This window comes from Plectropomus leopardus, chromosome 15 (assembly GCF_008729295.1).
Source record: "Plectropomus leopardus isolate mb chromosome 15, YSFRI_Pleo_2.0, whole genome shotgun sequence".
Lineage (NCBI taxonomy): Eukaryota > Metazoa > Chordata > Actinopteri > Perciformes > Serranidae > Plectropomus > Plectropomus leopardus.
This window is the reverse complement of record NC_056477.1, coordinates 28,806,622-28,827,504: the sequence shown is the minus strand read 5'-3', so window position 1 is coordinate 28,827,504 and position 20,883 is coordinate 28,806,622. Positions and strand designations below refer to the sequence as shown.

Below are 20,883 nucleotides of genomic sequence, written 5' to 3'. Positions count from 1 at the left end.
AGTGGTATAACCTATTTTTAAATTTGTTATTATAAATTATTATTTAGTTAACTTTTTCTGTTTTCTGTTTTCCGACTATTTTATCATCCGAATTCCCAGCCCTCTTCATCACTCCTTGCATGCCTATCCTTGTCACATACCTTTATCTGATCTCCTTGTTATATTGTCGTCATAATAGTCTCCTGTAAACTGCAACTAGTTTCTCAGAAGTCCCAATTCCAGTGGACATTTGTACAAAAGATTGCACTTATAAAAGCCCACTTCTTACTCATTCTGCCTTGTTTGATTCCTATCTGTTGCCAACAAATGCTATAAAGCAAGACACCTCTCATCCCAGATCAGGAGGTGAAGCCAATCACTGATTTAAAAAGACATTTTATATTCCATTACATCCTCTCCTATCTAAAATTCCAGCAAATGGCTGAGAGGATTTGTGGCTCTTACATCACACTCGGCCCATATCAGTTTGACAGGACGATTTAGGAAATGAGAAAGGCCTCTTTTGTCATCATTCATCTGCTAATGGAGCCAGAGTTAAACAGGCTGAATCCTCTACAATGGCCTATTGATTAGCTTTACTACTGAGTGTAAAGTCCCAAACTGTTCCTATTCAGACACACAGTTTCACTGATGTAGAGCAACAACGTGTGACACGAGACCTTTGCTGCACTCTAACGTTGTGCACGGCTGCAAAATCACCTTCTTTAATTAATTCTCGGCTGTGTGTGTGTGTGTGTGTGTGTGTGTGTGTGGACAGAGGGAAGCAGGTGTGTGTGTGGCACATGTGTGTATAGATTGCATGGATTCTTGGTGTGCTATTGTTTGTTTACAGGGGTCAGGTATGGTGTTGACTGCAACAGATGGCCTGTATGCATGTTTGTGTGTATATTACAGTGTCTGCATGTGTTTCTATGCGTGTGTGTGTGTGTGTGAGTGTGTGTAATATCAGTGCCCTAGGTGAAACTGAAAACACAGCAGTTTTTGTTGGGCTCAGCTGGCCCAAGCTCACATTACTGTGCATAGGCAGAAAGTGTCTTCATGGCGAGCTGAAAGTACACACACACACACACACACACACACACACACACACACGCGCGCGCACACACACACACACACACACACACACACACACACACACACAGTCTTCTAGTTTCTGTCAAGGGAGCACATAATATATTACAGAGCTGCTGCTATTAATAAACATAAGCCACATAGTTTTGGATACCTGCAGCTTTTGGGCTGTCACTAAAATAAACCTGAGCACAAACACATTTGTGACCATTTGAACTACTTAAGAAAAACTTGCTGTGCACTCACGTTTTTAAGATGTCATGTGTAGCATATTAATATTGCTAAGTCATTTTCACACTCAGAGACATTAGCACATACAGTGGGACAGCCATCACTAGGCAGGTTTCCATTACAGATCTGCACAAAAACTGATGCAATATAACACAAAATGGCAAGATGACTGCATTTCCATTGAGTGATGTTATGCGACGTCTCTCGAGTTGTTTTTGGAGAAGTACCCTTGAAGTATTGTTTTAAGTCGATATTAAGTAGTATTGCAGTTGTGCTATCACTGGCTGGAATCTGACATTGAACTATAAATCAGAAATAGTCCTTTGGTCATAATATAACCATTTGAAAGCTGGAGTTTCTTGTGTTTGATCAATGCAACACAAGAAAACCACAGTTACATCTAGATACTGTATATATACAGTATCTAGATGTAAGCTCTGCATACTTGCATTTTCCCCAAAAGATAATGATTAGCTGATTAGCTAATCACACACCTTATTTTTTCACGTCATCAGTGCACACGCTTTTTGTTTTCATTCTAACCATGCAAATGGCTACTACCCAAAACTGGAAGTACCCAGCAAGCTCAGTATCTTTAAACAAATCTGTTTGTTAGATGATGGTACTTTTCTATAGTAATGCCAGTAGGTACAAAATCACCAACATCTCATCTTTTTGCTACAGCTGGAAAAGGTCAGAGAACAAATTATTCTTTCAAGTTTTTCCTCTCTCCACTGTTCTCACATAAAGCCTTGTCAAAGTAGTCACACCTCATTCAAGAATATAAACATCAGTTCCGTGTTCTGGGTATTTAACCCAGGACTAGTAGAAGTGCCCTGTGACTCGTATAGCCCTGAGCTATGAATATGCAGTGTGAAAAGCCCTAATGGAAAAATATGAAAATTAATAAAACTTGTGGCACCCTCGGACAATTCTCAGAGCACCCCAGGGTGCTGCGTCACTCCCTTTGGGAGCCACTGCTCTAGATAATCCACAGACCCTGCTGTGAACAGTTGAAAGCACATTGAGTTTGCTTGTGATGAAGTGTGTTATGTAAATAAAGTTGCCTTGCAGCACTGAATAGTCCCAGTGAAAACTGTTGACAGTGAAGTCTTTAAAATTCATTTTCAATGATATTTGATACATCTTGCAGGAATCAGATGAAACATTCAAAAAAGAGCAATAGAGAGACTGCAAAGCCAAGAACTAAATAAAGAGATGATAAGTAAGAAATCTATCTATCCATTTGGCTTTGAATCCATCAAAAAATGTGTATAAATCTTGAATTAGTAGGGATGGAAATTGTCAACATTTAACCCAAGAACTGTGAGAACGGCTGAATATTTTAACTAAATACACTATAAGCAGTCTTTTGTTCATGTTTGATGGCTTTGTCACAATAAAGTATTAAAGATACTGTATATGTGTTAGCAACAGTTTAGTATAGAAACTGGCTTTTTTTGAGAAAGAGACAATTCACTATTCCTCATGCATTCCTCCCTACATTCCTCCTGAGGGCAGACACACCTCACCAGCCAATGGAATGCATTAGGGTTAATGAAAATTAAATAATAAGAATGCCCTTATTTATCGGCCGCACATTGGAGTCAGACGATATTTTCTCGTTGTCGCCATGTTGTCATCTTTTCTGTCGCTAAGCTGGTGGCTTATTGGCACATCCAGCAGAATCAACCTGTTCTTATTATGAAGTTGTCAAATTTCAACGCTTTTGCAATGCTTACGGTGTAAGATCTTGACACCAAAAGCTACCTTTGATGTGCGCATAACATGCTGCTGAACGGCGTCAGGTCAGACCACGGCTGGAAAGAACTGGTCGCTGTGTTATAATATGCCTGCCGACAACTGGAAGGCACCTGCCATGTCAAAATGATACACCGGCCTGATATGCCGCTAACTACGTAATATTAGAAGCGCGAGGGTGCCTGTAGGGCGGACAGGAATGGTGGCGGGAGTCTGGTGTTCACTTCCTGTCTGTATGTGATGGGTTTTTTTTTCATATCTTAACATTTGCCTCTGTCCCCTAATCCTAACCATCTGTGCCAACATGTGCATTTGTTGACATCCTGGTTGTTTGCCATGTGCTTTTGTTGCTTGAACATAACCACTTGCAGTCTCATCCTACCATGTGCTTGTGCTGACATCAAAGTGACATCACGGAACGTAAATAGCAGACGCAGAAGGATACCTAGAGTGTAATATGTAGACGTGGGAGTCCACTGCAAAGTGGCAGTATGTGATGACTTGGGATGAGAACTTGTTAAAGAAGCTCTTAAGAAGTTGTCTTAGCTAGAAACTAACTTTTGTGAAAGTAAAAAGCAACATATCTATAAACAGGAGGCTCCATCTTTCTTTCTCATTAGTGTCTATCTTTGCCAAGACACTGATACTGAGCCAGATTATTTCTCATCACAGCACAGCAGCGTCTGTCTTTCACCCAGGCAATTTTTTTGTTTTTATACACAGGTTTTACTTTACTGGAAGACTACATAGAGCCATGTAAAGCACGTCATTTATAATCTCAAAATAATTCGACAATTGCTGCCTGGTGCCAAACTTTTGAACCGGTTGAAGAACCACTAAAATATGTCAACCTAATTGCCAATTTAATGATCCAGCTGTGGACCTCCCTCCCATAATGCATTTCTGCCTCCATGGGGTCATGTTTTATGTGTACGATGAGCCCATATCAATAAGGCTGTGATGATGGTCCCAATGAGTCAGAAGCGAAATCCCTCAATAATCAAATGATCCTAATTCCCCAGCGAAGGCAGATTCCTTTAAGTGCCTCAGAGACAGCATGTCCCCCTGCCATCATCAAAACAGTTTCTCTAAATCAAACTGTGAGACAGACAATGATTTTACCCTCCAGACAGCGACGGCAGACAGAGAGATAAGAGGCTATCTTTGAATGTTGCAGCTATGGCCATACATAAAACAACATTGCTGTGTCTCATTCAGGAGCCGGACTCTCTGAAGTCTGAAGTGTCACAAAGGGTTGACAAGACCTGTCTCAACTCAAGGCTTCTCCAGATGTGTCCGAAAATGGAGTCTTGTGTGGCTAAATTTGGAGGACACAACCACTGGGCCTCATGCAGCAACATTCTCTGAAATTTCTTTTACATTTTCTCTTAATTTTTTGGTTAGAGAAAAAAAATAAGTCAAGTCAACTCCTGATGCATCAAACACAGAAATGAATTGTTTTCAATATACTGCATGCAAAGTACATTTTTTGACTATTGCAACCTGCAATATGTCAATGATTGGCAGTAACACTGACTGTGACAGTGCACTTTGTGGAAATAGCATGTATTTTCTACATATGCCAAATATGGTAAAAATTATGCAATCAAGTGGAAAATAGTAAAAATGACAAATTCCAAGCAAAAATCCCAGAATGACACCCAGAAATAATACAATCCATGTTTTTATGCTGATGGCTGTGGGATCAAAAATTGCAGTTAGAATGGCTTTAATGGCGCATTTTTTGCACTTAACAGTATGAATATAACAATTTAGTTTCCACAGTGTATTTCAGACTTATTGTAGGAGCTGAACTGGAAAATCCAAGATTAAACAAAAATACACAATCTTGTTAAAGGTTATGCCATATACATGAACACAGCCAAAGTAATCAAAAAATGAAGAATGAAAAGCACATAAAATGCAACAAACAGTCCTTTAAACTGGACTCATTGGCCAATAAGTCTTGTATATTATGTACCAATGCGCAGGTTCGATGCTGATCTAATATTACACCTACTGACTCTGCTTCTAAACATATCCGATTCTCTGTTGTGTTTTTTTTTTCACTCCTATCCGGTCTCACTTTGTTTGTTTCATATTTTGACTTAAAATCTGTTGCTGCAATGATGAAATTTCCCCACGGGCATCATTAGACTTACATCCCATCTCCACCATGTGGGCGTGTGTTCCCTCATCCAGCAGCGGTCTGTGAGGATGAATGTCCAACAGGGCAGAACGAAGGGAGAGTTGGCTGGCTCTTATCCCAAATTGAATTCCCTGTGGAGGGGGGTTGGAACAGACGTTCGTGACCCTCGATGCCAACTAAGCCCCCACAATCTGTTCCCCCAGCTCCTGACAACTGGACTGCGTGTGTGGTTGATAGAAAACCGGAAATCAGATTTGTTAGTGTGTGTGTCAATATGGTGTGTGTGTGGGCAGAAGTATGAGCCTCCTTGTTTCACACCACCAGAGAGAGAATATGTCGTCTAACTCCATCACTGAGACTTTGGATTGAATCTAACTGAATAGAGGACTGGCACGACTAACAATGTGTGTGACGCATGTTGACAGGCTGACGCATGCTCTGACTGTGTGTGTGTGTGTGTGTGCTTGAAGAACAGTGAGTATTTACCTTGGTGATGTGTCATAACAGCTATGTGCCAAGCTGAAGGTCATTGCGTCTTTCAGGATGACTGTGAGTAACTCTGGGTGAAGCACGCACGTCCCTCCCTCCTTTCTCTCTACCAGATCTGTGCTGTTTTCTTCCCCCTTATTTCTCTCTTTAAACTCCTTTTAAAGTGGAAGCCCTTAGATGTTAGGTGATTTATTTATTTTTTTATTCATTTGCAGATAAAGATGGCCAAAACTTAAGTTTGTCTCATATTATCGCCTAAATTGTGTCATATTATCTCCTACGTGGGAGGTGTTATCTCCTATGTGTGAGATATTATCTTGTATGTATGAGGTAAACTAAGGTTTTGGACAACATTTCAAGACAATATCTCACATGCAGGAGATAATACCTCCTACATAGGAGACAATATAACACAACATAGGAGATAAGGAAAGGTTCAGAGCAATGGCAAAAAACATCACCTTATAACACCCCAGTTAGATGAACCCAGCAATGTTACATATTCCATGTTTATAGCTTCTATATATATTCAGATCGATGATTTGTTCTCCATTATAATGAAACTTAACTGTAAAATCAGACTTGCGCTCACCTCTCACTTCCTGATTAACAACTATGGCACATACAGAGGGCACACACAGTTTAATAATAGATAACTTCAACAGACCAAGAGTCATAAGGTCAGGCCTGCTAGCATTTTCAAAGAGGCGAGTAATGATTCATATATTGTCAGAGGTTTGATGAGATGCATGCTGCCAGGGTGCATTTATTTTTGGGGTTCCTAAATGGCTGAAGAAGTCTAACTGCTAGCACATCAGCCCCAACTGTGACTATCAGCTATTAGTCTGAAAAATCCCGAAAAGCTTTCCTCTGGAAAAACGAAGTCACGAGTAGGTTACTACGTTATAACTGCCCAGACAACATTTGTTTGTGTGGCCCATGTGTGTAACTAGTGAATTTCCCAAGTGGGTCCCAGATAAGATACACATTTTGGGCCCATAACCTCTTGGCACCCAGGTAGCCTGAGTATAACCCACCTCGATAAACCTACCAATGTGGGCAATTGGTATGGGGCCATTATTGGATCATGGACAATCCCATTTAAGGCCCATTTTCCAGCCCATTTATCATTTGCATGGGCCCCACATACAAATATTGGCTGGATACAGAGCTACAATGAGGATATACGCTTTTGCATTTTGTAATTATTTTGAATATGTTTGAATTTAGGCAAACTTGGGGGCAAGTCTTGTAAAATTTCTCTGTAATTTCAGTATCTGTCATGTAGTTTGGCGGATGACAGAGTGTATTCAAAAGGAAATTGCAATGGGATTGTACAGCCCGTTCTCATGCCCACCTTGTAGAATAGTGCCACTTTGACAGTGCTTTTTGTGCATCTTTGGTGTGAACATGAAACACCGCTGGTTTGTATCAGGTGATGGCCAGACAGAATCAGTCTATGTGTTATTATATGCTGACAAACAGCCAGACAGTACCTGTTGTGTCTGCATGATGGATGCCAAAAACCCAGTATCTGTCATGTAGTTTGGCGGATGACAGAGTGTATTCAAAAGGAAATTGCAATGGGATTGTACAGCCCGTTCTCATGCCCACCTTGTAGAATAGTGCCACTTTGACAGTGCTTTTTGTGCATCTTTGGTGTGAACATGAAACACCGCTGGTTTGTATCAGGTGATGGCCAGACAGAATCAGTCTATGTGTTATTATATGCTGACAAACAGCCAGACAGTACCTGTTGTGTCTGCATGATGGATGCCAAAAACCATGGGCTTTCATGTAGGAGTCTGGTGTTTGCTTCCTATCTGAATGTATTTTTCTCTACACCCTACCATGTGCCACCTTCCCCTAAACCTAAACATCTGTGGAAGCATGTGCGTTTGTTAACATCCTGCCGTTGGTTACCATATGCTTGTGTTGTCTAAACATAACCACATGATGCTTATTCCAACCATGTGGATTTGTTGACATCATGGTAGCGGCATCCTGGAACATAAACAGCTGACCCAGATGGATACATAAAACATAATGTGTAAATGTGGAAGTTCACTGCAAAGCAACAACATGTGATGACTCGGTATCAGAGCGTGGTTATATGTGGACTATGTTGTTTAGATGACATGTCTGTGGTGTGATCAGGAACCCTCCTTTGAATATAAATGTTCTAGAACATGATGTAACTGTCCTTCCCCTGATTTCAGGTTAAACACACCTGCATCTGCTCCCTGTGCTGTGTGCAGCCCCCTCAGAGATGGACCACAACCAGAGTTTGTGTCAGAGTGACAGGCTGAGGCAGAGCAAATGTGTGTGTGTGGTTTTTGTGTGGGGGAGCAGGGGAGGGGTCAGGACATATTCCACTTCCTGTTCTCACTGCATTCAAGATGAAATGGAGCCTTTTTTCTTTCATGAAAGCAGATGCAACCATGGGATACACATTGAATGTCATTTTTTTAAGCTGAACTTGCGAAGTCTGTCACCACAAGGAAACATGAACACATCAGGGCCAAATGGAAATGAGAGGCTAAGCCTGGAAGTGTCCTGTATTTTTTGCTAGGCAACTGCAAAGTCAGCCGTCAAACTCAATTTTTACAAGTCCCTGCTTAGACCCTATGTTCCTCCAAGTACCATAATGTTGTTAACCTCACTGAGGAATTACATAACGTGTACATCCAACACATTCCCATTCCAACTCGCCACATGGTGCCACTCAGTCAGTGACCTTCTGCGTCTACTTATGATGTTTTAAGGTATCCTTCTGTGTCAGCTGGTTAGGCACTGGGATGCCGTTACCGTGATGTCAAAAAATGCACATTGTGGGATGACGCAACCCGTTACTGTGATATCACAGCATGCAGAAAGCAGCATGGTCCTTAAGTTTAAATAACAGTGTGGACTCCTATGATAATTGGAATTAGGCAACAAAATCAGTTTTAGGCAAAGATGCACATGGTAAGGTGTAGAAAAAAAACTCACTTCCAAACGGGACATGAACTCTGGCCTTCTGTACAAAAGTCAATTGTTTGTGGTACCATCCACCTCTCCATGCACCCACCCTATTAGTGCACTGGCTCACCTTATATCATGTTGTTACCGACAACGTTATTACAAGTGATGCCACTGGTGCATGTTGCATGTGGATGTGCTTGGTGCCATGTCTGCAGGTGTATTATATGCCACATGTTCTGTCTGAGCGTATTCTCATCCAACACCGTCCGGCCACACTCAGGTTGGACACAGAAAGTGGCTTGGCCTCACCTTTTTACTGAGAAAGCACTGACAGAGTGGTTGTATTTGACGTGTTCGGAGTGAGATTTGGCTGAAACATCCTAAACTTTACTCGGATATAATCATTTCCAATAAACTAAACTATACTGATTATGTACTCCACAGAATAGCATTGCTTTATGGCCTACATCTTTACTGTTCTTCAGATTGGTCTTGTCTCGGAACTGACCGCACTTTCCTGGGTCTTCTCTTGGCCTCAGACAAAGAGGACTTAATGTCAACACCAGTCAAGACCACAACTACAGAGATTTCACTAAATTGCATGTGCAACAAAGGAATGTTGAAATAAGATGGTTTTGCTGACTTCAGCTCCTTAGTGTTTTTTTTTTTTTTTTGCTCTTAACACCACAAGCAAAATTCCCACATAAATTTCACTTTTGCAATGTCATTTGATTACTTTATCAAGACATTTCTGATGGTATGCTACATATACACATATGTACAGCATGGCAGTAACTGAGAAAAAAAATCTGTGGCTGTTTTTATGGGTATGTGGATCTTTGAGATCAGTTTGAGGAGTGCCTATGGTTTCCACGTTTTATCATAAGTGTGTCATGCAGTGTGGAACTTACACTGGTCTGGTCTTGACTCAGTCTCAACCACTCAAAGTCTTGGTCTTGTCTCGGTCTCGACACACTCTGGCCTCAGTCATGACCTGGTCTCAGTTTAGGTGGTGTTGATGGTCTAACACATTATCCATATCAACTTTCGGCCATTAAATGTCAATATTTTGTTTGATGGCTGGTCTGCTGCCCTAAAGTGGCTGAAACAATCAATGAATGAAATGTCACACCAGGTACATTTTTGCTGTGAAATGAATCAATTTTTATAAAATCAGATACATTTATAGAGAAAAAATGCAAATCTTCGGCATCAAATACAACTTACACCATGGAGTCACCTTCACAGAAAGTCTGAAAAGTGCTCAATAAAAAAGATATGTGTTTTAAAAGTTTGGGGTTCAAATATGCCTGTTGAATAAACTATGTGACTGCTTGTTAACTGACAGTCAGCTGGTCTTGGTTACCAGCTAATACCAGCATGTTCCTTGATGGCTTACATATATGCATAACAACTATTGCCCTAACTTGCTGTATGTAGAAGGTACATAAAGTGCATTACCTTTTTTACGAGGACACTTTCTCATGAGATCAGAACTTAACAATCAGGTACATCGGCATATAAAAGTGACACAATCAGCAGTTGTGCATCAAGCACATGCTTTCGCAAAGAAAAGAAAAAACAGCTATTAGTCTTACAAAACAGAAGGAGGAACAGAACAAGAGCTCACCTCTAGTTCTACCTTGCAAATTTACATCCAGCAAGGATGCAGATTTGGGTTTCCTAGGATAGTGCAAGGCTGTTCAAAAGTGCTTCAGTCCAGCTTAAGGAAAAAACACAGCACAACCATTCTGCTTCTAAAGTGGTGAATGATATTATTGATGCACTTGACTGCAAAAAATATTGTGCTGTTCTTTTTCTTGACCTGTCAAAAGCTTTTGACACAGTCAATCATGTCATCCTGGTGGATAGGCTCTGTAATATCAGGCTATCTGGTCATGCTGTAGGTTGGTTCACAAATTGTCTGATAGTGCACAGTGTGTCCAGTTTGCTGGGTCTTCTTCTACCTCCCTCCCTGTATCAAAAGGCATGCCCCAGGGCTCCATTTTAGGTCCATTGTTGTTCATCATATATGTGAATAATCTTTGTATCAGTTTATCAAATGCTGCTTTTCATTTTTATGCAGATGACACCATTATCTACTGCTCGTCTCCCTCGGCAGCTCAAACTCTAACACTGCTGCAGTCTGCCTTTGATGCATGTTGTTCAGTCCCATCTGACTCAACTCAAGCTCATTGTAAATGCAGACAAATCTAAAGTCATGCTCTTTTCAAATGGAAAAAAGCTCCCATCTACTTCTCCTAAGATCCTAACTGCCCAAGGAGTTGAAATTGAAATGGTTAACATCTGTAAGTATCTTGGTATTAATATTGACCAAACTTTGTTGTTCAAACCTCACATTGTTGGATTATGGTGATCTGCTTTTTATGAATGCACCTGATCATTGCCTAAAGAAATTGGACACTTTACCATTGTGCCTGTGGACAATGGTAAACAGTAAACGGTGTCCTGTGTACTGACCTTCGTGCAGGTGTCTGGAGCTCTGTCTCAAATGTGTGTTGGTTTTTCTTTCTACACCTTACCATGTGCCTCTTTTGTCTAAACCTAGCCATTGATGACTTTGTTGCTTAATCCCAATCATTGTGACAGTCCATGCTGTTGTGTAAACATAAGGACCATACTGCTTCATCCCATCATGTGCATATGTTGACATCACGGTCATGGCATCCTGGAGCGTAAACAGCAGACGTACAAGGACACCTTAAACATCATAACTAGATGCATAAGGTGACCGACAGAGGGGGCACCATGTGACGAGTTGGGATGAGAACTGTGAACCAGTGTGTTGTGCCCCAGTGGAGTGACGTCATTGAAGACTTCTCCTCTTTTGATTCTCCTTGGGATAGCGAAGGAATGATCGCCCTTCCGTACTACCACTGATTGGCTAGTACTAGTTGCTTTTGTTGGTTGGGTTTGTTGGGTTTAGGCAAGATAAGTGGGATTGGTATGATTTAGGGTAAGAATGTCAGGGTAAGGCAAGAGTAAGGCAGAGTAGGGTGAGTCATTAGTTTGCTATTCTAGCAAATTTGCTCTCTTGTTAGCAGCGCTGCTAAACCATGTCCATAGATGGATTTGGTGCAATCGCTATTGGATACAAAACTGATGCAGATTTATTTGAAACCTAATTATTGCTCACTATCCGACTGTATCCAGCCTGCTGTACTGTGTATGTGAATGTTTGTCTTTGTGAATACCCTGCAGGAACACAGTTGGTTTGTTGCTAATGGAGGGGAACATTACCAAGGGACAGTTAATTTGACAGTAGCATCAATGAGAGTGAGAGGGAGGGAGAGAGAGATAGAGAGAGAGAGATGCAGTGAAGTATGTGGGTGTATGCTTCGGGCTGAACTAGCAATGACACACTAATTTCCTGCTAGATGCTCACTGTCTTTGTGCGTGTGTGTGTTACATTGTAGGTTATATGCTCCACTGGTATTTTTTTTTTTACCTCAGTGTAACTCAATCCAAACAAGCCTATTTGAAGTACTTAGCACATAAAGGAAAAGAAAGGTATGGAAAAGCAGATTGTCAGTAGCAGTTTACACTCAGGGGAAACAGATTAATAAGAATGAAAGAGAAGACTTGATGTTCAGTGTACTCTGTGGACTCAGACATGCATTTTCTCAAACTCCTGCATGAAATGCACCATTATGCATATGTCAGCAGTTGGATGTTTGAACCACTTCAATCTGCAAGTGTAGTATTGCACTGTCACTCTCGATGCCTCTCTGTGTTACACTGCTGTGGCTGTGCAGTTTGACCTCAATATGACTCCAAACACCAAAGTTCTGCATCATCATCAGTCACCCTCTCCTGCCAGTGTCCATCAGCATATCCTTGTCTGCTCATCTATTGTATGTCACTGTGGTTGCTTACCTAATTGCATCCACAAAGACAGGCAGGCAGCACTTTGTGACAAATCGAAAACACTTTGATGAAACTGAACTATAAAATAATTTGATTTTGTGAAGAATTCCCGGTCAGTCGGGGCAGAAAAAGGTCGTTGACGACAATCTTTACATTTTTACACAAAATTAACAATGGGGGGAAAAAACGGAGCAGCCCTATTAAATGCGAGCGCATGGATTGGCTGTCACAGCTGTCTTCATAGGGGAAAATCATCTTTTTTGTATAATTGAATAACTCATTAAAACAGAACTTATAAAAACAAACACTCGAACAAACATCAGGGTGACAAGAACTACCTTCAGTGACAGAAACTATCTTTGGGAAAAGCGTATTTACCATGTACTTTGATTTTCTAGTTTGGCCTATGCCCCATTCAGTAATATAGAAGGGCGGGCTTTATGACCTGTACTGCAGACAGACACCAGGGGGCGATCAAGACTGTAAAGTTACGCATTGTGGAAACTGTCATGTTGTCCTCTTAATATACAGTCTATGGTCTGAATGAACAATACTAGCCAGCTCCCACCAGACGTGGGTGGTGCACAGTGCAGTACACAGAAAAATATCAAAATTAACCTCAGATTGAAGAGTGTAACCAATCAAAACCAGTGATCAACTGATTAACTGATCTGATTAACCAGCATCCCTAGTTGCTAAGCCACTGTAAGCTAAATGGCTGTCCAAAGACTTCATTACCCAGAAATCACCTCAGGTGGCGGGAAATGTAGTTCAGCCTTTCAGATTTAGCACACTGGTGGTTTTTTTTCTCCATATAAGATTTGACTGTTTTATTTCTATTGAATTTTATTTTTTATCAATTTCTTTTGCACAGTAAAAACAAACCAGCAGAACAACAACAAAATAGAAGCAAATTGTGCAGGTGAGTTGCAGAAAACCCCTCAAAGGTTTATAAGAGAATCTCATCTCAAAATGGATTACAAAAACAAATTCATAATCCTACAGTATCAAGAAAAAAAAGCACATAGGAAAAGTAGACATAGTATTAATAAACTGCAATTAGAAGGCCAATATGAAATAACAAAGACATAGAAAAAAAAAGAAAAAAAATGTCCTGAGGGTGTATGGATCTGTGTACATTTGTGTATTTATGCATGAGCATGAATAAGAGTGTGTACAAGCAAAATGCATAAACATATTTATGACAAATCAACGCTTAACAAAAGAGAGAGGGACAGGAAGTCAGATGTCAGCAGTTCAGAATGTTAAGTTAAATGTCCAATGGGGGGAGTAGCTTTCCTTTTCTCTTTTACAGCCCTTTATTTCATGATGTTGGCTGATGTTTTTCATAAAAATCTGGCCTGCTGCAGGTTAACTGTATATGACATACAGTAATGTGGGTCCTCTTTTTATATGAGCAAGTGAGTCAGAAGGTGGCGGAGCTTCGGAATATTTGGCAAGAAAGTCATTAAGTGTTAACCTGAGGGCCTGGTGGATTATGGGATGCTACAGTTCAGGGAAATCAGGGACACACACACACACACGGGCCCAGATGAACAAATGGAAGTACACTTACATGCATAATAACGCGTTGGGAGGTCAGCAGAGGTCTCAGGCAAAGTTCAGCTGAAGCTGGCAGCTTGTGTGAGCATCCAAAGGCTGTTGGGGGGGGGGGGGGGGGGGGGGGGTGTGGGGGGGGGGGGGGGGGGGGGGATGGACGGATGTGTGTGTGCCTGTGTGATCAGAGGTCCTGTGTTAAGGACAGGCCTGCTAACTAGGCCAACAGCTGCTTCCCTGGCAATTCATCTCTAGTCAGCTTTGAAGTCTTTTTTCCTATTATTTCAAAACAGGAACATTTTGCATATTAATAGAGCCCATATTCTAGTACACTGACCATCACACACACCATTTTTAAATACACATGTGCACACACTAATTTAAAACCCCTTTGTAGGAGGGTACATACACAAAAATACAAGTGTCCAGGTGTGGGCTCCAAGCCTGCTTTATGTGTAAGTTATTCAAATAGATGCAGCATATTCACCTGCCCTATGTGTGTGTGTGTGTGTGTGTGTGTGTGTGTGTGTGTGTGCTCGACCACCTAGTGTGTATGCGTGATTGAGGTGTGTATGAGGCGTGTGTGGGTGTGTGTGTGTGCTCTTTGATGTGGGACAGAAGGCCAGTCCTCTTGTTCAAAGAGATCCTCAGATTCTGTTATCTCCTCTCTAAAATGCTAAAATTGCTAAAGTGCCAATGTCTCTCTTTCTCTTCCTGAACCAGTGGTAATTTTGTTAACAAATGTAAAAATTGTCAACAACCTTTTTTCCCTGACTAAGACGAGATGTTGACCTGAAATAGATCTTGATGATTAACTATTGGAAACTTAGGCAAACTGGACTGATTTTGTTCAAAAACATTGAAGTTTTAGAAGAAGTGACCCAGAAATTAGTGGGAAATTAACAAAAAGTGAAAATAAACTAAATGCCCTGGAAAAGACTGCATGAAAATTTAGATTTTTTTTTTAAATCTTTACTTTTGTAAAAAGGAAAAAGGCAAAATCCAAAAGTAAAAACAAAAAGACCACATAAAAAGTGTAAAAAAATAAAATAAAATTAAACAAAATATTTTTTTTTTTTCTAGCATAATTTTAAGACTTACAAATATAGTTCTCTGGACATTTTTTCCTCTTTTAACAGATTATCGACAGCTAATTTTTAAGTAATTGTCTTGTCACCTACACTGTAATTTTCAGTTTTTATTTATTTATTTATTTTTACTTTTATTTATTTATTTATTTTGCAGTTTTCTAGACATTTCTTGCCAGGTTGCCCATTACCAATTTTCTTAAGTTCTACAGATTTAGAATGCTTGTGAAAGGCATATAAACACAGCACAAGAGAACCAATATCAATCCAGGTTCGAAAGGATTAAGACTAAATCTAAAATAGCTGCCAAAATTCACACTGCCCTGAACGTGCATTCTCCTGTGCCTCCAACCCTTCCTCCCTTTGTCCATCACTCTCTCTGACACACACAGGGAGGCGCATTGAAGCGAAGCAGAGCACACAGCTGTGAAACAACCCAGAGGCGCGTGTGTGTATGTGTATGTGTGTGTGTGTGTTTGTGTGTGTTTGTGTCTGACAGCCTGGACCACTGAGACAAAACCAGAGGCGTAAGCAGGTCAACATGAGAGCGAGTGAGAATGAGGGCAGTGTGAATGTATGAAACAGAGAGAGAGATGGAGTAACACAGGATGATCCAAAGAACTGTCAGCGTTTCCTCTGTAATTAGAATATTCATCAGCATCCTGTATACACACACACACACACACACACACGGACTGGTTAAGCTGTGTTTGTGGGTTGATAAATGACCACAGTCAGTGGTCAGCCTCTCTTCCTCTCCACAGCTGCTCTGCCACATGCTCACTCTGAGTTGTACAACACGTACAGCAGGCATTAGTTCCACCGTGGTAACCGGCAGAAACGGCTGTTACGGCGCAGCAGTGTGTGTTCACTTAAAGTAATCTTCCTGTTGCACTGGTACACACTGCCATGCTAGCTCTGGTCATGCTGATTTTGTTATGTTGGATCATTATATTCCATCTAGGCTATTCAGCTGTGATTGAGTGCAGTAACTGACAGTCTCTTAGTTCTGACATAACATGAGAAAAATGTGATAAACTCACTGTACAGCAGAACATACTGCTATTACCATATGATATGATACATTAAAACTATGATAAAGGTGAGTAAGGGGACAAATAAAAATGGGATGCTGATGATGGAAATGTAAGTTAGCATGTAAAGTATGTTCAGCTCATTGTTGCTTTTGTAAGTCCATATAATGTCATTATTTTGTTATTTATTCCAAAGTTGTCAAATACTTCCACTTTTGCAGGAATTTCATTGTAAGGTCCAGATGCCAAAAGTCACTTTTTTGTGTCCATATGCCATTGGATGAAGCTGAGAAATCAGCTGAACAGAACCAGATGCAGTGTTATTACACACTAGCAGATTAGAACGCAGCTGGGCGGAACTTGTCATGTCCTCATGAAACGCTGCAGGTTGAAACACTGCTGACAAGAATGTAATCTAAGACGGACCATCACGATGGTTGGGATTAGGCAACAAAGTCACTGATAGTTAGGTTTAGGCAAAAGAGGCACATGGTAAGGTGTAGAAAAAAAACTCACATCCACAAAGGAAGTGAATCCTAGACTCCTTATAAGTGCACGTGCACCTTATAGATTTATCATATTACGACTGTTCCATCTGGCCGCGTTCTGAAGTAACGCTGCCCATCGCTGTCTGGCCATCTGGCTGTCCGTTGGCATGTAATAACAATGCTACCACTTCTGTCCGAGTGCATTCTCATTTGACACCATCCAGTTGTGTTTCGTTTGGAGGTGGAAAGTTTCTTTTGGCGTCACGCTCATATGCTGAAAGCACTGACAGAGCGCACATATTTGATATGTTCGGAGTGAGAACGCACTGGGTAATCAGTCCCACATTTCCCCTCCCTATGACGCCCCTGCAAGTCACAAATCACCAACTTTGGTGCATAAAATGCCTCCAGAAAACAACGACTCGCTAAATCGCAACCACTTTTGTTGTTTGTCTTAGACAGCAGTCTGCGGCTTGGCAGGTGTCTTGCCGAGGTGTCACGCTATCCACCATCCCCTCCACCTCCAGGGGACAAAGTCAGCTCATATACTCTGTCACTTAAGAAACATTGATATAATATGTATGAAGCATGCAATGTTAGTAATGTAATGTATGTGTGGTCTTTAGAAACAGACGATGCCAACATTTTTTTCCAGTAGTCAGCCTCTCTTCCAGTTCTGAGTATGTCACTGAAAAAGGATAAGAACCACGTTGACAAACTGCATTAATATCACAATTTTATCCAATCTGTGTATACCCAATCAACATTCATCTTTGGCACATGAGAGAAATGTGTGTGTGATGCGTGAGACGCTGAGCAGTTTGTTTGCGAGATAATGGGAAACTGTCTCGTTGCCTCATCAAATCGAGCTGACATCTTGGTCTCAAACACTCTGTTGCCAAGACAAGAGAGCTGCTTTCAGTGAAACAGAGCAGAATTTGGATTATGGCTTCTTTTTCCATTTATCAGCGTCATTTTGTGTGTGGTGGACAGTGACAGTATTTGGTGTGGCAGCTCTGTTCCGACATACTGCCACATTGTTCAGCTGGAGGGGTCAGAGGAACAGAAAGGGTCACAACAGAAGAAAAGTAGAAAAAACAGCACCCGTTTTTTTCTTGTCAGCAAAGCAGACATACCTTTCTTTCTCTGACAGTTCATTTTCATAATCTTTATTGCAGAGTCGCGTATCAAGGTCTGACTGTGATGCTTTTTTTTTTTTTTTTTTTGCACCAAGAATGGATTCCAGCAGACTGACATACGGTATCTATGGTAACTGTCACTGAAAGAAAGTACAGGAGAGAATGATGGGTAACAGGAAGTGCTGCCAGTGGCTGCCCATCCATGGCGGGAACCAGAGTGGATTGACAGTAAGAGAAAAGTGTGTGTGTCACACAGTCATTGAAGCAATTCAGAGGAGGTACACCTTTCACTGTAGGTGTGTGTGCGTGTTTGGAATAGTAGCAGCAAACTGGCTTAACCCTTTGAAACTTGGAGAGTTGTACTTATTGAAACATGGCTTAAAAAAACAAAACAAAACTAAAATCAGTAAAAATTTTACTAAAATTGTTTTTTTTAACTGTAAAAAGTATCAAGAAAATAACCTTAAAATAAACACACATTTAAAAAAAAGTATAGATTTTCTGTAACATTAATTTATAGTAAATATTAACATATTTTTTAAAACATTTTTCCTAGTTTTTATATTTCTCTAACCACCCCTATATTAATAATATAATATAATAATAATAATAGTATAATTTCTTAGCACATTTCTTGCCAAGTTGGTCATTGTATTTTCCTCCATGGTTTTTTTCTGTGGTTGAAAGACACACACAAACACTCATACCCATGTTTGTCAGTGAGTGCTGAGATTGATTTGATTATTAATGATGTTTTTTTTTTCTTGCAGCTCTGATATCTGCTGGATGCTGCACCAACTCCTGTAGGAGTGTAAAGCTTTGGGACAGGTGAGTCACACACACACACACACACACACACACACACACACACACACACACACACACACACACACACTTTTTTTGGTCTGTTTTGGGCTCCAACTTCTCCTGTCCTTCTCCTTGTCACATAGACATAATTAAACATGGAGAGACAGGAAAACAGAGAAGGGAACACATACACACAAGTTTTAGCAGTACCTTGACATATATTCATCTCATTGGTAACATATTTTTGGTTCAGTTTTATTTTATAGTCATTTTACTATTTTGCTTATATGATGACCTCTAATACTATGTATTACTATATATATGTATATGTATATGTATATGTATTACATATACTATGTAGACCTCTAATTACTATGTATTATTCTGTTTGGGTGATAAGGATAATAATACTGATTCTGGATATAGCAGAATCCACCTTGAAGAGATAGTTCATCCAAAACTGAAATTTCAGTCATTATCTACTCTCCCTCATGCCGATGGAAAAGGCGTTGCACTCATCTCCCAAACAATTGAAGCAGATGGTGACGAGAACTCAAATGAAAAAACATAATAAAATCACAAAATGTCTCCAAATTTGCTTGTAGTTAGTAATCCAAGTGTCCTGAAGCCCCGATGTGCCATGTCTTTAGCCTTGCTATAACTTGTAGCTCCTAGTGTGGGAGCCGTGCTCATGAACGCTCACTCATGTGAGCCCAACCTTCAGCAATGTTTTGTCAACTATGAAACTTAACCTGACTTTCCATTGGCATGAGGGGGAGTAGATAATGACTGACTTAGGAATGCTGCTGGAGAACATATCATTTACATGATTTGTGTAATCATTCAAATGCAAAATGTTAACTCCTCTTCAGGTTGTAAAGACCCCCAAATATCCCTAAAACACAGAGGATGTGACATCACTGTCTATAAAGGTAGCTACGGCTCTGGCTGTTTAAGCAGTTGTTGACTTTTGGTGGAGGTGGCTTGTGGTGTGTGTGTGTGTGTGTGTGTGTGTGTGTGTGTGTGTGTGTGTGTGTGTGCGTGTGTGTGTGTGTGTGTGTGTGTGTGAGAGAGGTCACCCTGGTGTGACCCCTGCTTTAATGCATTGGCCGCAGGGTGAGTGATGGCGCTGGGTTAATATTTAATGATGAAGCAGTTCCTAATGGCTGAATAAATCAGCCTCCATCTTTACCAGGAGAGGACAGACCCCCTGCATTCTGCTGAGCACGGGCTCCACACACACACACACACACACACACACACACACACACACATTTATTTATATATATATATATATATATATATTATATATATATATATATATATATATATATATATATATATATACATACATGCGTGCACATGTAGTAATTGCACGCTTTCCTTCTTGTCTTTCAGCTTTGATGCCTCCTGACCATGACATGCCTCCTGATCAGATGCTGCAGTGACAACACACACCCCAGAGAGACAAGCAGAGGGTTATTAGCAGGCTGGATAGATGGAAGGCAGGACAAGTCGATCGAAGGCATAACTGGATGGAGAAATGATAATGGAATTCAAAAATAAAGCAGTGAGGGCGAGGGAGCAGATGAGTGAAACTAGGCGACAAAACACTGGAAATACTTGAACGCTCTGTCCGCCCTGTCTGCTGCTGCTGCTGCTGCTATGCATTCCCTGTGGACCACCAGAAGAGACTGAATGTCTTTGTTTGGACGGGCAGAGGCTCATCCCTGCATTGCCAAAATAGAGGAAAATATGTCAGACAGCTGAGAATCTTTGTGTTGCCAACAAAATAGTCCTACCTCTTTGGAAAGACAGAGACAGAGTGGTTGAAGGAACCTGTACATGGAGGAGAAACACTGGAGGTTACAGCCCCTTCTTGTCACAATCACAACGCCAGTGATTATTTTTAAACATAATACCTAATGTGATGATGGTAACTACTTTTACAAAGTCTTTGTGGGCCTGGGGTTAAAGCACAAAAAAGTTACTGAGTCATTTAAACTAAAAGAGTTCTCTGAGTTATTTGAAAGATAAATCTGTTTTATTAAAACTTTCTATTATTAATTTTGAAGCCTCATTGGATGTGAAAGCTAAAAGCATATACTAACATTGTACTCACCAAAGGTACGGCTGAAATTTGGGAACATGGTAACATTCAGTATGTTTACACAATGGCAGAAAAAGTAAAATTATTGTGTTAGTCCGACTGAAATT

General features: G+C 40.6%; 1 protein-coding gene across 2 annotated transcripts in view; it reads left to right on the top strand.

The window, feature by feature from the left end:
* Window positions 1–20,628, top strand: part of LOC121954775 (coiled-coil domain-containing protein 85A-like) — a 38,057-nt gene extending 17,429 nt beyond the window's left edge. Inside the window, exons 3-4 of one of the 2 annotated variants that reach the window (XM_042502470.1) lie at window positions 18,630–18,687; window positions 20,065–20,628. In XM_042502470.1, the coding sequence (XP_042358404.1) occupies window positions 18,630–18,687; window positions 20,065–20,080 (74 nt within the window). In that variant the 3' untranslated portion in view covers window positions 20,081–20,628. Of the gene's footprint in view, window positions 1–18,629; window positions 18,688–20,064 lie in introns of those variants that run through there. The other variant, XM_042502471.1, reaches the window with a different exon arrangement.
* Window positions 20,629–20,883: the final 255 nt, after the last annotated feature.